Source organism: Scaptodrosophila lebanonensis, unplaced genomic scaffold (assembly GCF_003285725.1).
Source record: "Scaptodrosophila lebanonensis strain 11010-0011.00,11010-0021.00 unplaced genomic scaffold, SlebRS2 tig00000043-arrow-pilon, whole genome shotgun sequence".
Classification (NCBI taxonomy): Eukaryota; Metazoa; Arthropoda; class Insecta; order Diptera; family Drosophilidae; genus Scaptodrosophila; species Scaptodrosophila lebanonensis.
In genome coordinates this window covers 2,346,082-2,363,607 of record NW_022060545.1, presented here as the reverse complement: position 1 = coordinate 2,363,607, position 17,526 = coordinate 2,346,082, and the positions used below count along the sequence as shown (strand labels likewise).

The 17,526-nt window shown below is 38.9% G+C and overlaps 4 protein-coding genes across 5 annotated transcripts in view; 2 read left to right on the top strand and 2 right to left on the bottom strand.

Moving 5' to 3' along the window:
- LOC115623083 (cellular tumor antigen p53-like) overlaps nucleotides 1-17,526 on the bottom strand; it is a 194,143-nt gene that overhangs the window by 22,039 nt on the left and 154,578 nt on the right. The gene's annotated exons all lie outside the window — the stretch shown is intronic.
- On the top strand, nucleotides 9,585-10,909 carry LOC115623088 (WD repeat-containing protein 5-like). Of its 2 annotated transcripts, none has more exons than XM_030517293.1 (2): nucleotides 9,585-9,598; nucleotides 9,660-10,909. In XM_030517293.1, the coding sequence occupies exon 2, from the start codon at nucleotides 9,709-9,711 to the stop codon at nucleotides 10,804-10,806; it is 1,098 nt and encodes a 365-aa protein (XP_030373153.1). In that variant the 5' UTR covers nucleotides 9,585-9,598; nucleotides 9,660-9,708; the 3' UTR covers nucleotides 10,807-10,909. The 2 variants fall into 2 exon arrangements, with proteins under 2 accessions (XP_030373153.1, XP_030373154.1); XM_030517294.1 differs by lacking the exon at nucleotides 9,585-9,598 and having other exon boundaries at nucleotides 9,677-9,735; nucleotides 9,811-10,909.
- LOC115623087 lies at nucleotides 13,066-14,465 on the bottom strand. The gene has a single exon (XM_030517292.1). It carries the CDS (start codon nucleotides 14,299-14,301, stop codon nucleotides 13,192-13,194), a length of 1,110 nt encoding a protein of 369 aa, XP_030373152.1. The 5' UTR covers nucleotides 14,302-14,465; the 3' UTR covers nucleotides 13,066-13,191.
- Nucleotides 15,727-16,844, top strand: LOC115623098. The gene is made up of 4 exons (XM_030517304.1): nucleotides 15,727-16,032; nucleotides 16,265-16,362; nucleotides 16,433-16,577; nucleotides 16,629-16,844. The coding sequence occupies exons 1-4, from the start codon at nucleotides 15,924-15,926 to the stop codon at nucleotides 16,697-16,699; spliced, it is 423 nt and encodes a 140-aa protein (XP_030373164.1). The 5' UTR covers nucleotides 15,727-15,923; the 3' UTR covers nucleotides 16,700-16,844.

The following is a 17,526-nucleotide window of genomic DNA, read 5'->3' as shown; positions in this document are numbered from 1 at the left end:
GCCTTGCCTGTGCGCCTTCCTGTTGCTATTTTTACTTTGCAGATAGATGACAATCGCCAAATGCCTCGGCAGCAGTTTTCTCGCTGCTCCCCCCACCACCCCCAGCAATTCAACGTTAATGATTTTCTTTTCTGTTTTGGCAGCTTCCCCCAGCCACTTTCTTTATTGTTTGCAGCTCTGCTTATCGCGCCATACTTATGCAAAGAACCACCCATATCTGGCCTTATGACGCTCCCTGTCATCCCAAGGACTTCGTTCAAGTAGGGCGCTTAAATGAACTGCGTTGAATTGCGTTGCAGGATAAAAATTAAATGCTTTTACTTGGCCAGGCGGACCGGACCAGGTCGCATTGGGGCTGCGTCCGTTCTCGGACTGTCGCACATAAATCAAAATTCCGCACACTTCGGCTATTTTAATTTCTTTTGTTTTCTTAACTATACATGCCCCAAAATGTAAATAAGGAGGTGTCTGACTTCACTATGTGAACAATTCATTAGAATAAAAAACAACTTCATATATATGTACTTCAATGGAAGCTAAGAAAAGCTCATTCAGATCTTTTATACCGCGAAATAGCGCCTGACAAAACTATCGTAGCATATCATTTATCATTCATTATTAATAATATACCATATGTAACTTAATATCGACAATGCTTTTTGAAAGGACCAACCATTTGAAATCATTGAATTTATATAATTTCATATTACATGTAAATTAAATGACTGATAATGATTTCGCTTTTTTATATCGATGGACAACTTTTCTGCCTCTAAAGGCTTCAGAACCGAATCTTATGCTGAGAATATTTTTATAAAGTAAATGTTTCTCGCTTTAATAAATGCACCGACCATTTCCAACGAAAATCTGTGTAGAAAGGTATTGATTTGAGCAAAAAGCCAAAATGGAGAAACTCCCCCTTATTACCATCAGGCCAGGACCGACTCCCAGTTGGGAAGTAGACAATACTGGAAATAAGAGCAGAAGCGCAGACCATTGATTTACCCCCGCTGTTGCTCTATTCATCTGCGTCCTGGCTCTGCCCTATCGAGCGTCGATTACGCCAAGTTAATAACTGTGCATTTGCACTGAAATGTATCTCGTATAGCCAGCTCGGTTGCCCTGGCAGACTTGGTGATGCTGGTGCTGGTGCTTGTGCTGGTTCTGGTGATGTGCCCATTGTTGTTTCCTTTGCCATTTTTTGTGCGCCCCTATTTCGTGCAGCTTCCGCTTCATTGGACAATTACGCAAGGAACGCTTTGATTATGCTGCAGCGCGCAATTGTTTTGACATTTAATCAAAGGGAGCGCAGTGCGGATCGAGGAACAAAGCAAATTTGTGTTCAGGATGTGGACGGATATAGGAGAGGAAAGGGAGCGCAAAAGTATGCCATAAAATGGCAAGCAAGCATATGTACTCGTAGCTGAGCGCTGGCTCTGTCTGGCCGCTCGATGGGTTGTGCCTCAGTTCTGATAAGCTCGACTGCGTTTCGTCATCGTTTGACTGGACACTTTGGTAATTGAGTGAGCTGCTCATTTTACGAGTTTAGGTGGAGCAGGCCGAAGTGCCCCGAAGGTGTCACTGAACTGACAGTTCAATGGCCTCATAATACGGCTGCCAGCAGCACCCTTCCCCCCAAGGACCAAACGGCAGATCAAAGTGTGGACTTTGTTTATTCTGCCCGCATATTTGCTGGCCTGCAAGCGCTTTTATCTATTTTCTTATTAAGTATATACATATGTACTACAAGTCTATACATAAATTCAACATACAGGCGGACTTAGTAGCTCTTCCTATTATGTAAGGCAAAAGGCAGCAAGTTGAGTCCGAAAACTGATTTCGCTTTCAACGTAATCCCCCCCTCTATGCAGCAAATACTAACTTAACTAACTCATTTCGTCTTGGACTCATACTCTTGTTATTTTAGTTTCGTTTCAATTGATATACTTACTTAGTATGGTATATTGAAATTGACTTCCACTCGTTTTGGTATGGGTCTACCTTTCCCAAAAGTTTCCCAAATATTTGCTTAAAGTTTTGGTTCTTTTTTTGTTGATAGCCAAACGTGAACATCTGCTACTGTGCGTACATATAGCGAGGACGGTATGAATAAATATCAGAAGGCCCTTAAAAATTTATGTTTAATGTGTGAAGGATGAAATGATTGAATGAAATCTTTACAGCATTCGAGAAAATGTATTTTAAATAGTCATATAAAATTCGCATACGTTACTAAATGGCAACAAATTCGATTTAATCAATTTATAATGCATCCGTTTTATATTACTTTGTATTTAAAATGTGATTTGTAAAGAGTTTTACAATACCATTTCATATTGTTTAATAGTGGCCTTAACTTAACTTTGTATCCAGCCCTCGACTGCTGGACTACTTCACTCATTTACTGATGAGCTGTGGCCAACGCTGCGTATGGGTAATTAATGGCTTGTGGCTTTTGATAAACATGCCGCCGTGTGCCGAGTTACGAGTGCCGTATGCTTGTATCCTTATGCCTTTGGGCTCGATTTCATTTACTCATTCAACCATACATTTGTTCACTCTGGCTGTTATTGTTTGCTGTTTGCTGTCGGTTACTGGGTTGCAAGCCATATCTATACTAGTGTAAGCTGCAGGACAAGGTGGATGGCCCACATTATTGCCTTGGACGGTAAGCGTGCAACGAAAACTGGTTAAAATGTGTGTGGCGTATGTGGAAAACTTTGTGACTTCATTTGAATTTTCATCGTTTTGGTTTGCTTACTTAATGCCTCTGCCCCCACTCTTTATTTAAATGCTGTACAAACCAATTCATATCATGTTACATGCTCCTACATGTGGCAGCACGGGTCGACCATTCGCTTGGATGGATACTTGTCGGTTTCGACGCCCTCAAGCATAAATCCACAATTAACAAAAACATTTCTCAGTCATGTTCAGCTTTCCAACAGAGACAATTTAAAGTTTTGCTGCTCGGTTTCTGGGCGATTGATTCGCCATCGCATACAATACAAAGCCCAAAACTATTTGTACACTCGCCAAAACTTCCCATATACAATGGGGATGACTGTGCATATGAGAGTCTATAAAACGTGTACCCGTCCTATTCTTAGGTTAAAACGCTATACTTAAGAGTCTTTTGAGGGTGAATCAACCAAATTCTTGTGATAACAACAAATATTTCTATGTTCATAATTTACTCGTGGTAGGCACATAGATAACCCTTTGAAAATGATGTCGATAGTTTTTCCGAATTTATGTATTATTATTTTTATTATTTATAATTTATATAACTTCACTGAATAGATATAACTTAGTTGAAGTATGATTACATAGAGATATAAGGTACCAACTGATATCTGGATTCCCAGACATTACAATCAAAATTACTAATAATAAATAAGTTCAATAATCCGAATTGTATAAACCAATTTGCTGGATAGCCTTAGCAAAAGCCTTAGCATTCACTTTTAAAGGGAAATACAAATTTGATTTTTTATTCCTCCTCGAATATCTAACTAATAAAAATAAATATTAAAATGTGTGAGAATTAGTCTGCTATTATATCTTCAAATAAATACTCTTCTATAAATGTGTTCTACGCCAGTCAGATGCTTCAAGGACAGATTGGACAACCTTCTATTATACTACAATCAAACAAATAAAGCAGCTGCTTTGCATAGGCGAGAGTTGTCGATTTTCGAAAACATCTGCATTATTTGGGAAGCCACAAATCCAAATCGCAGTAAACTGGAGCTCAGCATGACTATTTAACGAGTCTAATGAATGGATGCATCAGGAATATGCGAGTCGATGTTGAAATGTGTCCAGGAAGCAGATGATACCAGTTTGCAGCTTACTTAACAAAACACCAGCAAAAATACAAATAGAAACAGGATGCGGTGCCTAACGAAGGACACGCGCTCAATGAAGGATAACTCTGCTGCAGTTGAAAGGGTGCATATCCAGCAGCGCTCTTGTTCCTTTCAACAGTTCAAATGCAACCCTTTGCAGCACAACCCCTAACTCATTCGCATTCACTTTCTAGGGGCAGGCAATCAACTGAAGAGCGACTGAACAACATTTTGCCACATTCTTCGAATTTGTCACACTTTTCATCCCAAACTTGGCTCCGAGCTCATGCTGGACCATTAGGTTTCTGGCCCGCATCAACAGCAACAGTAACAACAACATCACCATCCATTACAGCATTGCAGACAATTGCACATTATTGACATTTCAATTGTCTTCCATTATTGTGAGGAATAGTTGGAGAAGGGTCGCAGCCATCAAGCAACCTATCGTTTTCAATTCCAACCTTTTGGACCCTCATTTGAATTACAAAACATGAAGAGAAAAACGCAGGCACCAGAAACACACGCATGCAAATGTAATGAAAAGGAAAATTTGCATAATAATAGAAATTGCACACGCTCCAGGTATTAAACATTCCGCCTTCTCGCCACTCGCCATTCGCCACTCGACTCGACCCGCTCGAATTTTCAAATGAAAACAAACAATGTTACATAATAAAAAGCGCAAAATGCTAAGAATTCAATTTTCACTTAATTTTCAGCATACAATTTCTGGGTTGAAATTTGCGTTTCTTTTATTTCTGCTCAACCAACAGGCGGACCGAACCGCGCCGAGCCGAGCCAAACCGAACCCAACACCATCCGGGCATAGCATCAGCTCATCCTCTGGACTGCCTGTTCGTCCCTAGGTCGTTCGTCTTTGGCCGTCCCTTGTCATGGCAACCATTCCGCTGCAGCCAAAGTAGTCGAAAACGCCAGCAGCAATTTTCATTTGGTTTGTTATTTTGTTTCAAAGTATCAATTTGTGTATCATTAAAATAATTTGATTTCCACTCGGAAAACTCAAAACCTTGTGTGTCTCTATCTTTGTATGTGTGTGTGTGTGTGTGTGCGTCCGTGTGTGTGTGTGTTTGTCGTTGTCCCACTCCTGGCTCTGATGGCCTGGGCTGATTGGGTTTGGTGGGTGCAGATGCCACGACCTAATTGTATTGCGCTGAGGTCGTTTGTCTTTGAATTGATTTAGTTTGCATCGAGAATTCACTTTATGGCCTCGGGCTCTAATTACGGCCACAATATACGAATAGAATAAAAGATAAAATTTTAATATGGAGCTTGTTTCATTTTTCTCACATCTCAAGCTCAGAAAAAGTTAGTTGAAGGAATATTATTAGAGAAACAATATCCGCTTAGGCAAATTTAAGCAAAATTACATTTTGAGTTGTTAACTCACTCAACCATACATTTAAAGAGACATCACGTATCTAAATAAGATCCCATCGAAGCTTATCTAGTCAAGGAGCACATATTAAATCTAATATTTACTGGATTTGTAGGTGTTTGTTTCCATATACACAGGAGTCGTGTTTTTTATCTTGACAGACGAAGTATCACAAAGTTGTGGTTACCTTCAAGTTCAACATTGATAATTTTATATTTTATTTAATTAATTGAATCTTTAAAGAATCAATTTAAAAAATATCTTAGATATGTTTAAAGGATTATGTAGAAGATATATACTTTAATAGTTATTAATTTAAAGAACCGAAAAAAAGCCCAAAAATATATTTTTTATGGATTTTTTATAGGGGCAGCGGTGCCAGTTTTCAAACTGAAGCCAAAAGCCGCTGCGGTTTTAACAAAAATTAACACAATTAATTTTGCCTGAAAATATTTGTTTAAGGATGTTTTTTTTAGCCCAGAACTGTACTATGAGCAGTTCGTCTTTGCTTATTATTAAAGAATATATAGACATGTTGTCCTTAATTCCAATGAAAATGGCAATAAAAATTACAACTTCAGGTTTATTTTTGATGAAAACAATAAAACTTAAAGAATAATCGTTACTTTATGAGTTTAATTTTTTTTGCTCCAAAATAAGGCTTATTACTTAAGTTGTAAAGTTAAACACAAAATGAATCCTTATATTGTGAGCGAATGAATAAAATTAAATAATAATCATAATTTCATCATTTTAATGATGAAACTCATAGTAAAAATTTAATTAGATTTAACTGCAGATTAGTGATCTGATTGGTTGTGTCTGTAACAAAACTTCCGCCAACTTAAATCATCGTCATCCATTATATATGTATTTGGACATGTACTATACTTGTACATACGAATGTGTGCACTCACATGTCAGATAATGAAGTGAGCAAAAAATGAAGAAAGATATCCTGAAGCAGCAGCCACAAATGCAGGCTGCCGAGTGCCTGTGCAACTTGTCGAAATTCAGCATAATCGAGTGGCTCTCAATAGGAAGGAGGACCATAAATCAACAGCATCAGCAGCGGCGAGGAATAAAATTTCAAATAACAAACAAAATGAATCTGAGAATGGCATGCGAGAATGCGACAGCGCAGTAGCAGCTGCCGAAGCGACGACCCGACGTTGCGGGAATCTGCGGAACCGTTAGGGACAATGTCGAGTGTCCTTGCTGCGGTGTGCACGCGTGTATGTGTGTGTGTGTGTGTGTGTGTGTGTGTGTGTGTGCGAGAAAACAACTTGTCAGCAGTGAAGCGTTCATTAAAGCAATCAACCACTCAATATGGCCAGCTATCCTGCCAGCCGCCGAGCACTCAAACAGCTGTTGGTTAGCATGCGATATGAGCGACAGGCGACAGGAAAGAAAGAAATTCCAGCCGTTTCTCGCAAAGGATACGCCCAACCACCACCACCACCACCGACACATCTACCACCACCACCCGCGTCCTAGCAGTGCCTGTTCCGCTTCCGGATGCATTTGAATTCGTCCAACTGTGGCGATTGTGTGCGGAGGCATAAAACGCCAGCCGTCGCGTCGCATTGCCTCGTCGCACAGTGGGATACAAAAATGCGAGTACATATCTGGATTAGAAAAACTTAAGATCCATTCATAAAATGGACCAGAAAAATACCTCCAGAATCACAGACTCTGCGGTTCATCAGTATATTCATACTCAAAAAATTAAAATGACCATCATTATACAAAATGTTTTCGATACAAGTTGATTCTACCAGCATATCCATATAGTTTGAACACTTATTTCACTGCCCATTTATTCAATAATAAAACTGTCGTTAGATTATTTAAAAGGACAGTACTGGTCTGGCTTATATTGTAACATTTCGATTTATTCACAAACTTATTTTGTTTCGATAGAAGGGTCCGGCACATTATCCTGACTAAGTAGCACACTGTGCATCTCCCAAAAATATAAATACGCGTACTTGTACTTGAAGTGCTTGAACCACATTTCTATGTAGTGATATAAATAAAAACTCACACCACCATTTGAAGTATGGCATAGGCGGGAAATTGTCAGACCATTGATGACATTCACAAGGCTTAGGAAACATGTGCAGATAAAAAACCACTCATTCGCATGCTACATTACTTACACTTACTAACTCACTCATTCTTCCTATTGGTTCTGGCGGCTTTTTGCAGATGTTTTGGCAACTTCAGTTATTATATTGGCAATTTCAAAGATATGGAGTTTTTTACTCTTATAAATAATTGCTGTACCCTATGAAGCCAGGTCCGTCCAGCATCGTAAACCTTTTCTTTCGATATAGTCCAAATGGGCGGAAGAATATGCAGTTTTCATCGGATCGATCCTCTATATTCTACGACTAAATACAAAATAAACTGCATGAGGTTTTCTTTTTTAATTTGATTCGAGGCTGATTTTTTAGAGTTTTTATCTGGTAGGGGCGAATACTTGTACAAGAAAATGCGATTGGTTATGAATGCACAGTCAAAACATTAGTAACAGCTAGAAAGCTGGAATTGGAAACACAAGTCTCCCTTTAAGAAAGTGGTATTGGAAAATTCACACCAAAAAGGGGAAAATGGCTCTAAGGCTCATAAGGGTTGTATGATAAATTTGGGATTTTCAAATCGACCTACCACAAAATACTAGTTTTAACTTGGCTTGTACACTGTGTTCTTTTTTTCAAACGAAAGGATTAAAACATATGTCTATTTTAGCTTTAGTTCAGATACATTAATGTGTTATTTACAATAAAGCTTAATGACAATCAAACTTGTTTTTTTTATCTGTTAAAAGCAATCTCAAAGTCCATTAGATAGTTCCTAAGTGAATTGTTTTCTATTTAAGATTATATGAAATTCAATCGCTTCACGATAATTTCTCGGGGCTTCGCTATCAGTTCCAAAATAAATCTAAAAGAGTAACTTTTTGTCAAGCGAAGAAATGATTTAATTATAAAATTCATTGATTGCGAAAAGCACTAATTTAAAGCATAAAAGATTTCAGCTTAATGCGTTAAACTTTTTTATAAAACTTCTAAAACTCGCACCTTCGCTCTCCTTTTACGCTTCGCTTACGATGCCTCCGCCTTTTTCCGTTTTCTCTTTTTTTTCTAACAAATTTTCCCAATGCCTTCATCAATCATTTGCTGGGAAAGTCAACTCTGTCACGCGCTAGGTCTCGAATGCACTGGATTAGGCCTCACCCTTGCCTGCTTAACAAATGAATTTCGCGCTCACTCGCCCAACTTGACTCAAAAAAGATTTCAACGCTGCTTCAGGCTGCGGTCCAAACGATGACGGCAACGGCATTTGGGGCTGGGTATGGGTCTTTACCTAAATGGCAACAAAATCGAATGCGTGCGCCTTGGAGTAGGCTGCATTAAAAGGGTAAGTACAGCTTTCTATTCATTGTGCTTATGAAGGAAAGAGTATATACTCGTATACGATTTGTGTTACATTTCAATTCTTTGGCAATACTGTAGAAGCGCAACGGAGCGCAAAAATAATAACAAATCCCAGTAAGGCAGAGCACGAGCAATGGGGCAGAAAGAAAGAGAAATGTTTTTTGTATGTGTAATGAGCGTAATAATCAGGAAAACATGCGAAAACTTTTTGATTTGGCTTCTTCGTTTGGTACTGTGGCTTGATTGATGCGTTCATTGTAAATTACCACTTCTTGAAGAACGAGCTGTAAGCTGAACCACACTGGGTCGATAAGTTCAAATCTTTCCCTTTACTCGAATCATTATACCCTGCAAAATTTGGTAGTCACATCCAGTTAGTGATTATGTGTCCGCTTATTAAGTTTCATTACGATGGATCAATTAGAAAGAAAGTTATAGCCATTAATATTGTTGTTGTTGATGGTGTTTGTTGACATAAACCTGTACTTCACACATATGTTTTCACTTATGTAACCATGTATTGAATAATTTTTAAATAATTAATTAATCAATTCAAAATTCACAATTTTTGGGTATTTAAGAGTTGAGCTCGCAAGCACACTTAGATTTGTTTTCATAATATTACTGAAGAGCCGCACAAAACACAAAATAGCGATGATAAAGAAATTCCATGTTATCGATAAAAGCATCTCTAACTGACGATGTCTATTCTAATTTCGTAAGAGATGGGCCACTTAGCATAATGTTGGTATTTTAATTACTTATTGGTAACACATCTAGTACTAAAAAAGCAACTATTGAGACTGACAACTATTGAAAAATTTGTTATTAATACGATTTTACTGTCATTTGTAATTTCATAACTTAAATTCTGTTGAAACAGAATAGCTCAGCTTTGTTGAAAAGTAAGTGAATATTGTCAAGCGTTTGTATACGTTGGGTGGAATTCTCTTTTTTGTTTCTCAGGAAGGACCCAATAACTATTAAAAAGGGGCAGAACAAACTAAAGGAGTTCATGGAATCTGCAGAGTTCGACCCATCGGTAGCTATACCTATACCAGATACCATTTGCTTACCCACTGAAGAAAAACCTGACCACATACCCAACACCATGCAGCCATCGACTGCTGAACAGTTCAAAGCACCTTTGCCACCAGGCGAAGTCTGTGCGGAGAAAAAAAACAAGGATAAGACAATTTCCCCAGGCTACCATCTTAAGTTGACGCTCTTAGGACACGGTATGGGCGTAACTGCAGTGAAGTTTAGTTCCGACGGCTATTGGTTGGCTAGTGCCTCGGCTGATAAGTATATCAAGGTGTGGGATACCAGTTCTGGAAGACTTGAAAAATCTCTGTCTGGTCATAATCTGGGTATCAACGACGTAACTTGGTCACCTGATGCCAAATATATGGTCAGTTGTAGTGATGATAGGACTCTCAAGCTGTGGGATAGGGTATCTGGGCATTGCTTTCAGACATTAATGGGCCACAGTAGCTATGTGTTCTCCTGTCGCTTCAATCCGCAAGCCAATTTAATTGCATCTACAAGCTTTGACGAGACTGTGCGCCTGTGGGATTTACGAACCGGTAAAACATTGAAAACCATTTGGGCTCATTCAGATCCAATTACTGCAGTGGACTTCAATCGAGATGGATCGCTCTTTGTCACCAGCAGCTACGATGGCCTCCTACGCATATGGAATACGTCTAGTGGTAATTGCTTAAAGACTCTAATTGAATATGAAAACATGCCAGTCGGCTCTGTAAAGTTTTCCCCAAACGGTCAATATATTCTCGCTTCATATATGAACAACACCCTCAAGCTGTGGAACTTCCAAAAGGCAAAATGCTTGCGCAACTACCAGGGCCACAAGAATGAACAGTACTGCATATCATCCAGCTTTTCAGTCACAGCTGGAATGTGGATTGTGTCCGGCAGTGAGGACAACACGATTTGCATATGGAGTCTGCAAACCAAGCAGCTGGTACAGAAAATAGAGGCACATGATGATGTCGTCATGTGCACGGACTGCCATCCTACAGAGAATTTGATAGCTTCAGGGGCAAAGGAAAAAGATCACACAATTAAGATATGGCAGAGCAGTGAAGTGTAACTTCATTTGAAAATTGATCAATTCATATACATATATGAAACCTAAAACAATAATTTCGAACAAATGTTTTACCACACGAATAATCAAAAGCCTAAAAAATGAATTTTATTGTCTTTCGCTTGATGGATCACAACGTTTATGTGTTACGTCAGTACTTCTCGATGTTATAACTGAACATCGCCTCTTAGTTTCTCCATCCATACAATGGTTTATCTATTATTTTCGAGCAAAAGATATGCTCTATTGCTTCGGCTTCGCTTCTTCTTCTTCTTCTTCGGTTATGGTAATGACAGATAATAATAATAATAATAACAGATAGCAAAGTAATAATATAAATAATAATATAATAATATAAATAATAATATATAATAATATAAATAATATAAAATATGAATAAAATACATACATACATATGGCGAAAACTCAAAATATAGCTGACATTAGCTGGAGTACCATTCAGGACTGCCTATGAGACCAAATGAATGCCCTCTACTAACTGTACTACGAATATATATATAAAGCCACAGAAATAAATACAAGTACTTCAGGTATTATTCGAAGTTTGCTTCCGCCCCCCATCAGAACGCCTTGCTGCTGGACTGCCATTGTTGCTTTATATAACTTTTTCCAACACCAAAATGACGCCTGTCAAACATGTTGACAACCCTGACGTGCTGCTTACAATTTGCCGTTACACTTTATTCGCATGCACGCACAGACATTACTTATAAAGCATACAAGCCCCTATGGCATGTGTGCATGTGCTATTTATTATTGGTGCTCGGCTCCCAAAACACAAGGCATACTGAAAGTGGTCATTGTCATTAAGGTAAAAAATCCAACAGGGTGCGATGGAGGCGCGACCTGGCGAGGAGCGTAATGCAAGAGGGGTAAAGAACAACAACAAAAAACATTAAATTAACATGGCAATGACAAAAGCCCGATAAAAGTACGTACGTAAAGAATTTATAGGAGGCACATGTGGGGGGGGGGGGGGGAGGGTTTTTATTCCTTCGTGGGCCCAGGTGCTTTTAGTCGCTACTGCCGGTAGTCAACACTATAATAAATCCGTGTAATGGGAAGGACACTTTGATAATTGGACGAGCTTCAGCTAATGGCGCTTTAATTTATACCGTGCCCAGACTTTCCATTCTACCGCCAGGCGTTCTATAAAATGTCGTTCCGTCGGTTTTTATGGTTATGTGAATTATGGAAAAGCCATGCAACCAGGACAGTAAATAATAACAAGAGAGAATGCTACAGTCGAGCAAGGTCGACAGTGAAATACCCTGTACCCAGACTGCAGTTGATGCTGCAGTTTGTGATTGTATTACTGGAGCGAAATTGTTCCGCTAATAACTTTTGTAAATTGTAAACTGACCGATTTGAATGAAATTTGAAAAAAAAAATAGATATTTATATACACATAAATTAAGTGTGCAGAGTGTAGCTTTGGAAATGAGGACAGTATTAACGAAATTTTGTAGCGGAGAGAGGGGAGGGAAAATCAAAAAATAAAATACACTCTTGTACCTTAGGACTAGGAGCGTCTATATACCAAGTTTGGTTAATATCCGCTCACCCGTTTTCGAAATCCAGGCGTTTATCCAGACAGACGGACGGACAGATGGACGGACATGTCTACATCGAATTCTCTCGTCATGCTGATTAAGAATATATATATGTACTTTATGTGGTCGGAGATGCTTTCTTCTGCCTGTTCCATACTTCCCACAAACCTAATATACCCTAAAGGGTATAATAAGCGTTGTTTGGCTAGACATATTTATTTTATTCCAAATAGTTTCCTTGGGACTCTTTAAGCAATTTGCTCTATCCAAAAAAAGGTCGACTAAGTGTTAAATGTCCACTGAACTTCATTCTAACGATCGAATTCGCTTTTTCACATCGTATTTCTAGGTGAGCTGAAATCAATCTTTGGCGGTCTTCAAATACAAGTATTTCTATTGAATAAATAAATAAACATTTTAGTTTAAGTTTGTTACTAATTTTATAACGAAAAAATAAACATTTCTGATGAAAAACTTAGTTTTATTAATTCTTGCGGGTTAAATCCGTCTAAGCCCGGATATATAGTATAGTTGGGCTTTCTGTGGCCATCTGCTTGAGCTGTGCGCGACTGAAAAGTGAATTAAACCAAAGACAAAGTATTTTTTAGACACGCAAGACATATGTACATGGCAAGTTTTGCATTTCCCGACCTTACCTATAGTATATTTGAAGAGCAAAACACACGAATTTTCTTGCGTCATAATCGCTTTGGAGGATGTAACCGGAGACTTTTATGTAGGATTGACAAATAGACAAACTAAGTATTACAAAAAGGTAATATTGCTATTGCCATTGGATATGGTACAACGGCGCTCAATCGATTTCTGGTCGGCCGTACTGCAGGATAAGCTGTCGCAAACGCTTGCAACCAGTTGCGTATACATCGGTCTCATCCAATATACATGAGAGGGCTCGTTGACTCAGCACACGCTGTTCCAACTGCAGCTCGTTCTCCAGGCAGTCCATTAGCTCCTCCCGGCCAAAGGGACGGTAGCTGATGATTGTCGTATCAGAGGGCAACTGCTGCAGCAATTCAAACTGTTCCCAGTAGTGCTCCGTCTCCAGATTAAAGATGTACACCACGAGCACACTTTGATTGGCGGCCGCATTACGCTCGCCTTCGCGTTCCAATATTAGCTGATTGTAGATGGGCACGATGCTGTAGTCGCATGTCGATAGGTTGTCTATAATTAGAAGGTTCTGCCCACAATCGGATAGCTGCTCCACGAAATGGCGAACCATATGAAACTTGCGCACCTCGTCCGGGACATATGTGCTCCATGAGTATGCGTGTATGTTTTCCGGCCAGGGAAAGTGCTGACGCAGCGCAATGGCTGTCAGCGTCTTTCCCACACCAGGCGGTCCAAGCAGGGCTAGCGACTTAAACTGGCGATCGCTGTGCATTGCTCGTTCAAAGCGGGCCAGAGCCTGCTCCTGGTTGATCACCTGCTTGCGAATATGCTCAAAAATGTTCTTCGTGTCCAGTCGCTGATTGCAGTAGTAGGAGCGGATTGGCTGGATCGGCTGGCTCGGTTCACTTGCTACATTGTCTTCGAGGAATCCAGTACTCTCGCCAATGACGTCGCTGACCAGGAAGTTCGATACGCTCAGCCAGAGCGACCACAACCTGGTCAGCAATTGTCGGTCGTCGGCGGGGCCGGAAGCCTGCTCGGTATCGCTGGCCGCAATCATTTCCATACTTTGCAATAGCAGCAATGCTATTACCGTGGCCACACACGTCACTACCATAACGCCCTGCAGGATGTTGGTGTGGCGGGCATTGCGGAGCTGCTCGCGGTAGCGGCGGCAACTCGTGTTCCGCAGAATACCTCGTTTACATGGGTCTTCATCCCCATCGCCATGGTAGCCGGGATGGAGCGTCCGGACTGAATGATTCTTGCCAGTTATAGGTTTCATCGGCATTATGATCGATAACTGCAATTTTTTTTAATCACTGCTGAAAATTTAGCGCTATGGCCAAAGCAATTGGTTAGTTCGTACTAATTCCTGGGCCTAAGAAAATTTCGAAAATTTTGGAACAAGTGGAAAACAATTTTAAAATAGATATTCGATGTGACATGTAGTAGTATATATATTATGTATGTATATCTTTAATGCCAAAGTATTATTCCAAGTGCTCGCCATCGGTCCCTAGTCTGTCGTCGGTAACGGAACGGATTACAAGTAATACAAATTCTAAGCCCTTGCATTCATACCAAATAGCCGAACAGACACAGCTTGTCATACTGAACCAGAAAATATCTACTTTTGTAGGCTAATTAAATTAAATATAAAATATTCCATACATACATTTACATCAGCATCGTGTCTAAGCGTGTTTGTGTACTTGTACATATGTATGTATGTGTGCATTACATAATTATGTCAAAGCAGCAACAAATACAGCGGCAGATATGGCTTGGGCCTGGTTATATGGCTATAACTTTCTTTCTAATCAACCTATCATATAAAACTTGGTATAGAATTGCGGGAGTTATAGAAAACGTGAATAGGGAGGAGTGGGGGGGGGGGGGGGGGGTGCATCAGAAAAAATGAACAAACTCGTCCTTTCTCGGGCGTAGGAGAATCTGGATACCAAGTTTGGTTATTCTAGCTCTTATACTTTCTGAGATCCTTGCGTTCATACAGACGGACATGGCTATATCGACTCGCCTTGTCATCCTGATCAAGAATATATATACTTTGTGGGGTGTGCCACGCCTCCTTCTGCCTGTTACATACATTCGCACAAAACTAGTATAGCCTTTCACCCTTTGGATACAGGCTATAAAAAGTTGATACAAAAGTTTTAGAGAATTTTATACTCTACAACTTTGAAATAAGTGCAAGGCATAGGGAACGAGATGTCCGATTTCTGGACCTTGAATATCTTAAGACGCGGACACAATATTGTCCAGAAGCGTATCGACATGTCCTTAGTATTTTATATAACTTCCATAGGACCGATCGGTACAGAATTTTTCTTAGTTTAATCACTTTATGAAGATATTGTGCGATATTTCATCCTTTCTATTACTTCAGCTCTTTAGTTTTAATGAATTTTGATATTAGCTAAATTATACTGGTATTAGGAGTATACGTTTTAATGGCTATGACATAACGTTCTTCTTTTTGTTTGGATCTCACATAACACATATAAACTACGCAAGAAAAAATTTTAAAACGTAATTTAAAAACGTAGGAAAAGACAAAAATCAAGTAGGCAAATCGGATCACCAAAGTAAGCCATGTGTTATATGGCTATTCAAATTTGTATATGAATTCAGTCTATTTGAAACAACATACAAGCTCGAACGCATATTTTTCCGCCTCATCGTAAAAATAATATTTTTACAAGCAAAATAGTTGTTTTTCAAATATTCTACAAGTTTTGCACTCGGTAGTGTAATTAGATACAACAAATAAATATCTAAGTAAGCCATCCGCTAAAAATCCTTTCTTTTTCACTTGAACTAAATCATAACTCGGGCTCGGGCATCTAAACGCACAAAGCATCAGAAATCTATTGGTATCCCAGCATCAAGATGTGCACTCTCAATAAAATTTGTTGTTGCCTAGAGCTAAGGCTTGGCGCACTGATCGTTGGAATCATAGACTTGATTTTGGTGGGTGGAGGATATCGTGCGATGTATTGTAAGTAAACATATTCGGGTCATTAAGTAAGCCTTTTCGCAAAAGAATTAGGTGTGCGGCCGTGAAACATTGTTGAATCATAATTGTTGAAAGTGTAATTTTGAGTCGAGAGGAGACATTCATTGTGAAGAGTACGGGATTGCCGACCTGATAACTTTTGTGAAAGGGCTACAAATTTATCGAAATGCGTACTATCTCATGAACTCATATCGATTAATATAATAATCCACAGATGCTCGAACTGCAGGCGATATAATATACTTTATAGGCTTAGTTGCCGTCATTGCCCATTTTATAGCGTGTATTCTCGTGATTGTGTCATATTTCAAGGTACGTATCAATATTGCGATTTAATGATATCAAAATTTTAATTGAATTAAATAATGGGATAACATTACAGGAAAAGAAGATATTTCCCATGGTTTATTTAATCACTCAAATAGTACGCCTTATTATTATTGCAATTGGTTTGATTATGATTCTAGTTAATGGATACACTGATTGGGTGGGTGCTGAATATTATGCATGGACAGCAATAATAATTGGTAAGTATGTGTAAAAAACAGATAAATTTAAATTTCATAATATTTCGACAGGTGTTTCTGTTTACTTCTGGATATGCATTTATTCGTGGTTCAAAGCTCTGGGTGGCTCGGTGGAAACTTGATTTCCCATTGGGACGATATTTTGCAAATATTTTGGATCAAATCAATATATTTACTCTAAATTTTGAAGTATCTTTGAAAACTTAAACAAAATTGACACATTTGAATAACTAAAACATTCGGAATAAAATTAATGTTGAATTAAAATACAATGTTTTTTAATTAAAGTTTTATTTCAGCAATATAAATATCGCTGAAATATAAATTAATATAAAATAAATATATATTTATCGGTTTATTATAATCTGTACATTAAATGTACAAGAGTATATTAGGTTTGCGGGAGGTGAAAAATGTAACAGGGAGGAGGAACCGTGGTAGACCGCACAAAGTGTATGTATTCTTGATCAGCATGACAAGACGAGTTGATCTATGTCTTTCTGTCTGTCCGTATGAACAACAGGATTTCAGGAACTATAAGAGTTACAGATTCCAAATTTTGCACAAAGGTGACTTATGTGTGTACGCTGTGCAAGTTTCTTTTATTTATATGATTTTCCACCCACTCCACCGATAATGGGGTTTTTACGTATCGCCGCTCCTATAATCACCTTTATCTCGAAGACTATAAGACCTAGGGACACCAAACTTTAGATCTCTCTCTTCTCCTTCTCGAGCGCTATATATCATTTGCTCCTATATTCCTCCTTCTTCTGATATTGAAGTTGATATGCTCCATATTACTTGTATCAGAGAAGCCTTCGTGATAATGACCTGATTGTTATGGTGGGGGATTTTAATTTACCAAGCATATCTTGGTCATTCTTTAATAGTTCGCCTCACCTTATTCCTTCGTCACAGCACGACTTTTTGGATTGCCTTCTTGAAC

Bases quoted from the DNA above. Each gene is read 5' to 3' on its own strand.
- LOC115623087 (XM_030517292.1), bottom strand. From the start codon at position 14,301: ATGCCGATGAAACCTATAACTGGCAAGAATCATTCAGTCCGGACGCTC.
- LOC115623088 (XM_030517293.1), top strand. From the start codon at position 9,709: ATGGAATCTGCAGAGTTCGACCCATCGGTAGCTATACCTATACCAGAT.
- LOC115623098 (XM_030517304.1), top strand. From the start codon at position 15,924: ATGTGCACTCTCAATAAAATTTGTTGTTGCCTAGAGCTAAGGCTTGGC. The intron at 16,363-16,432 runs GTACGTATCAAT...ATAACATTACAG, and splicing joins TGATTGTGTCATATTTCAAG to GAAAAGAAGATATTTCCCAT. The intron at 16,578-16,628 runs GTAAGTATGTGT...ATATTTCGACAG, and splicing joins ATGGACAGCAATAATAATTG to GTGTTTCTGTTTACTTCTGG.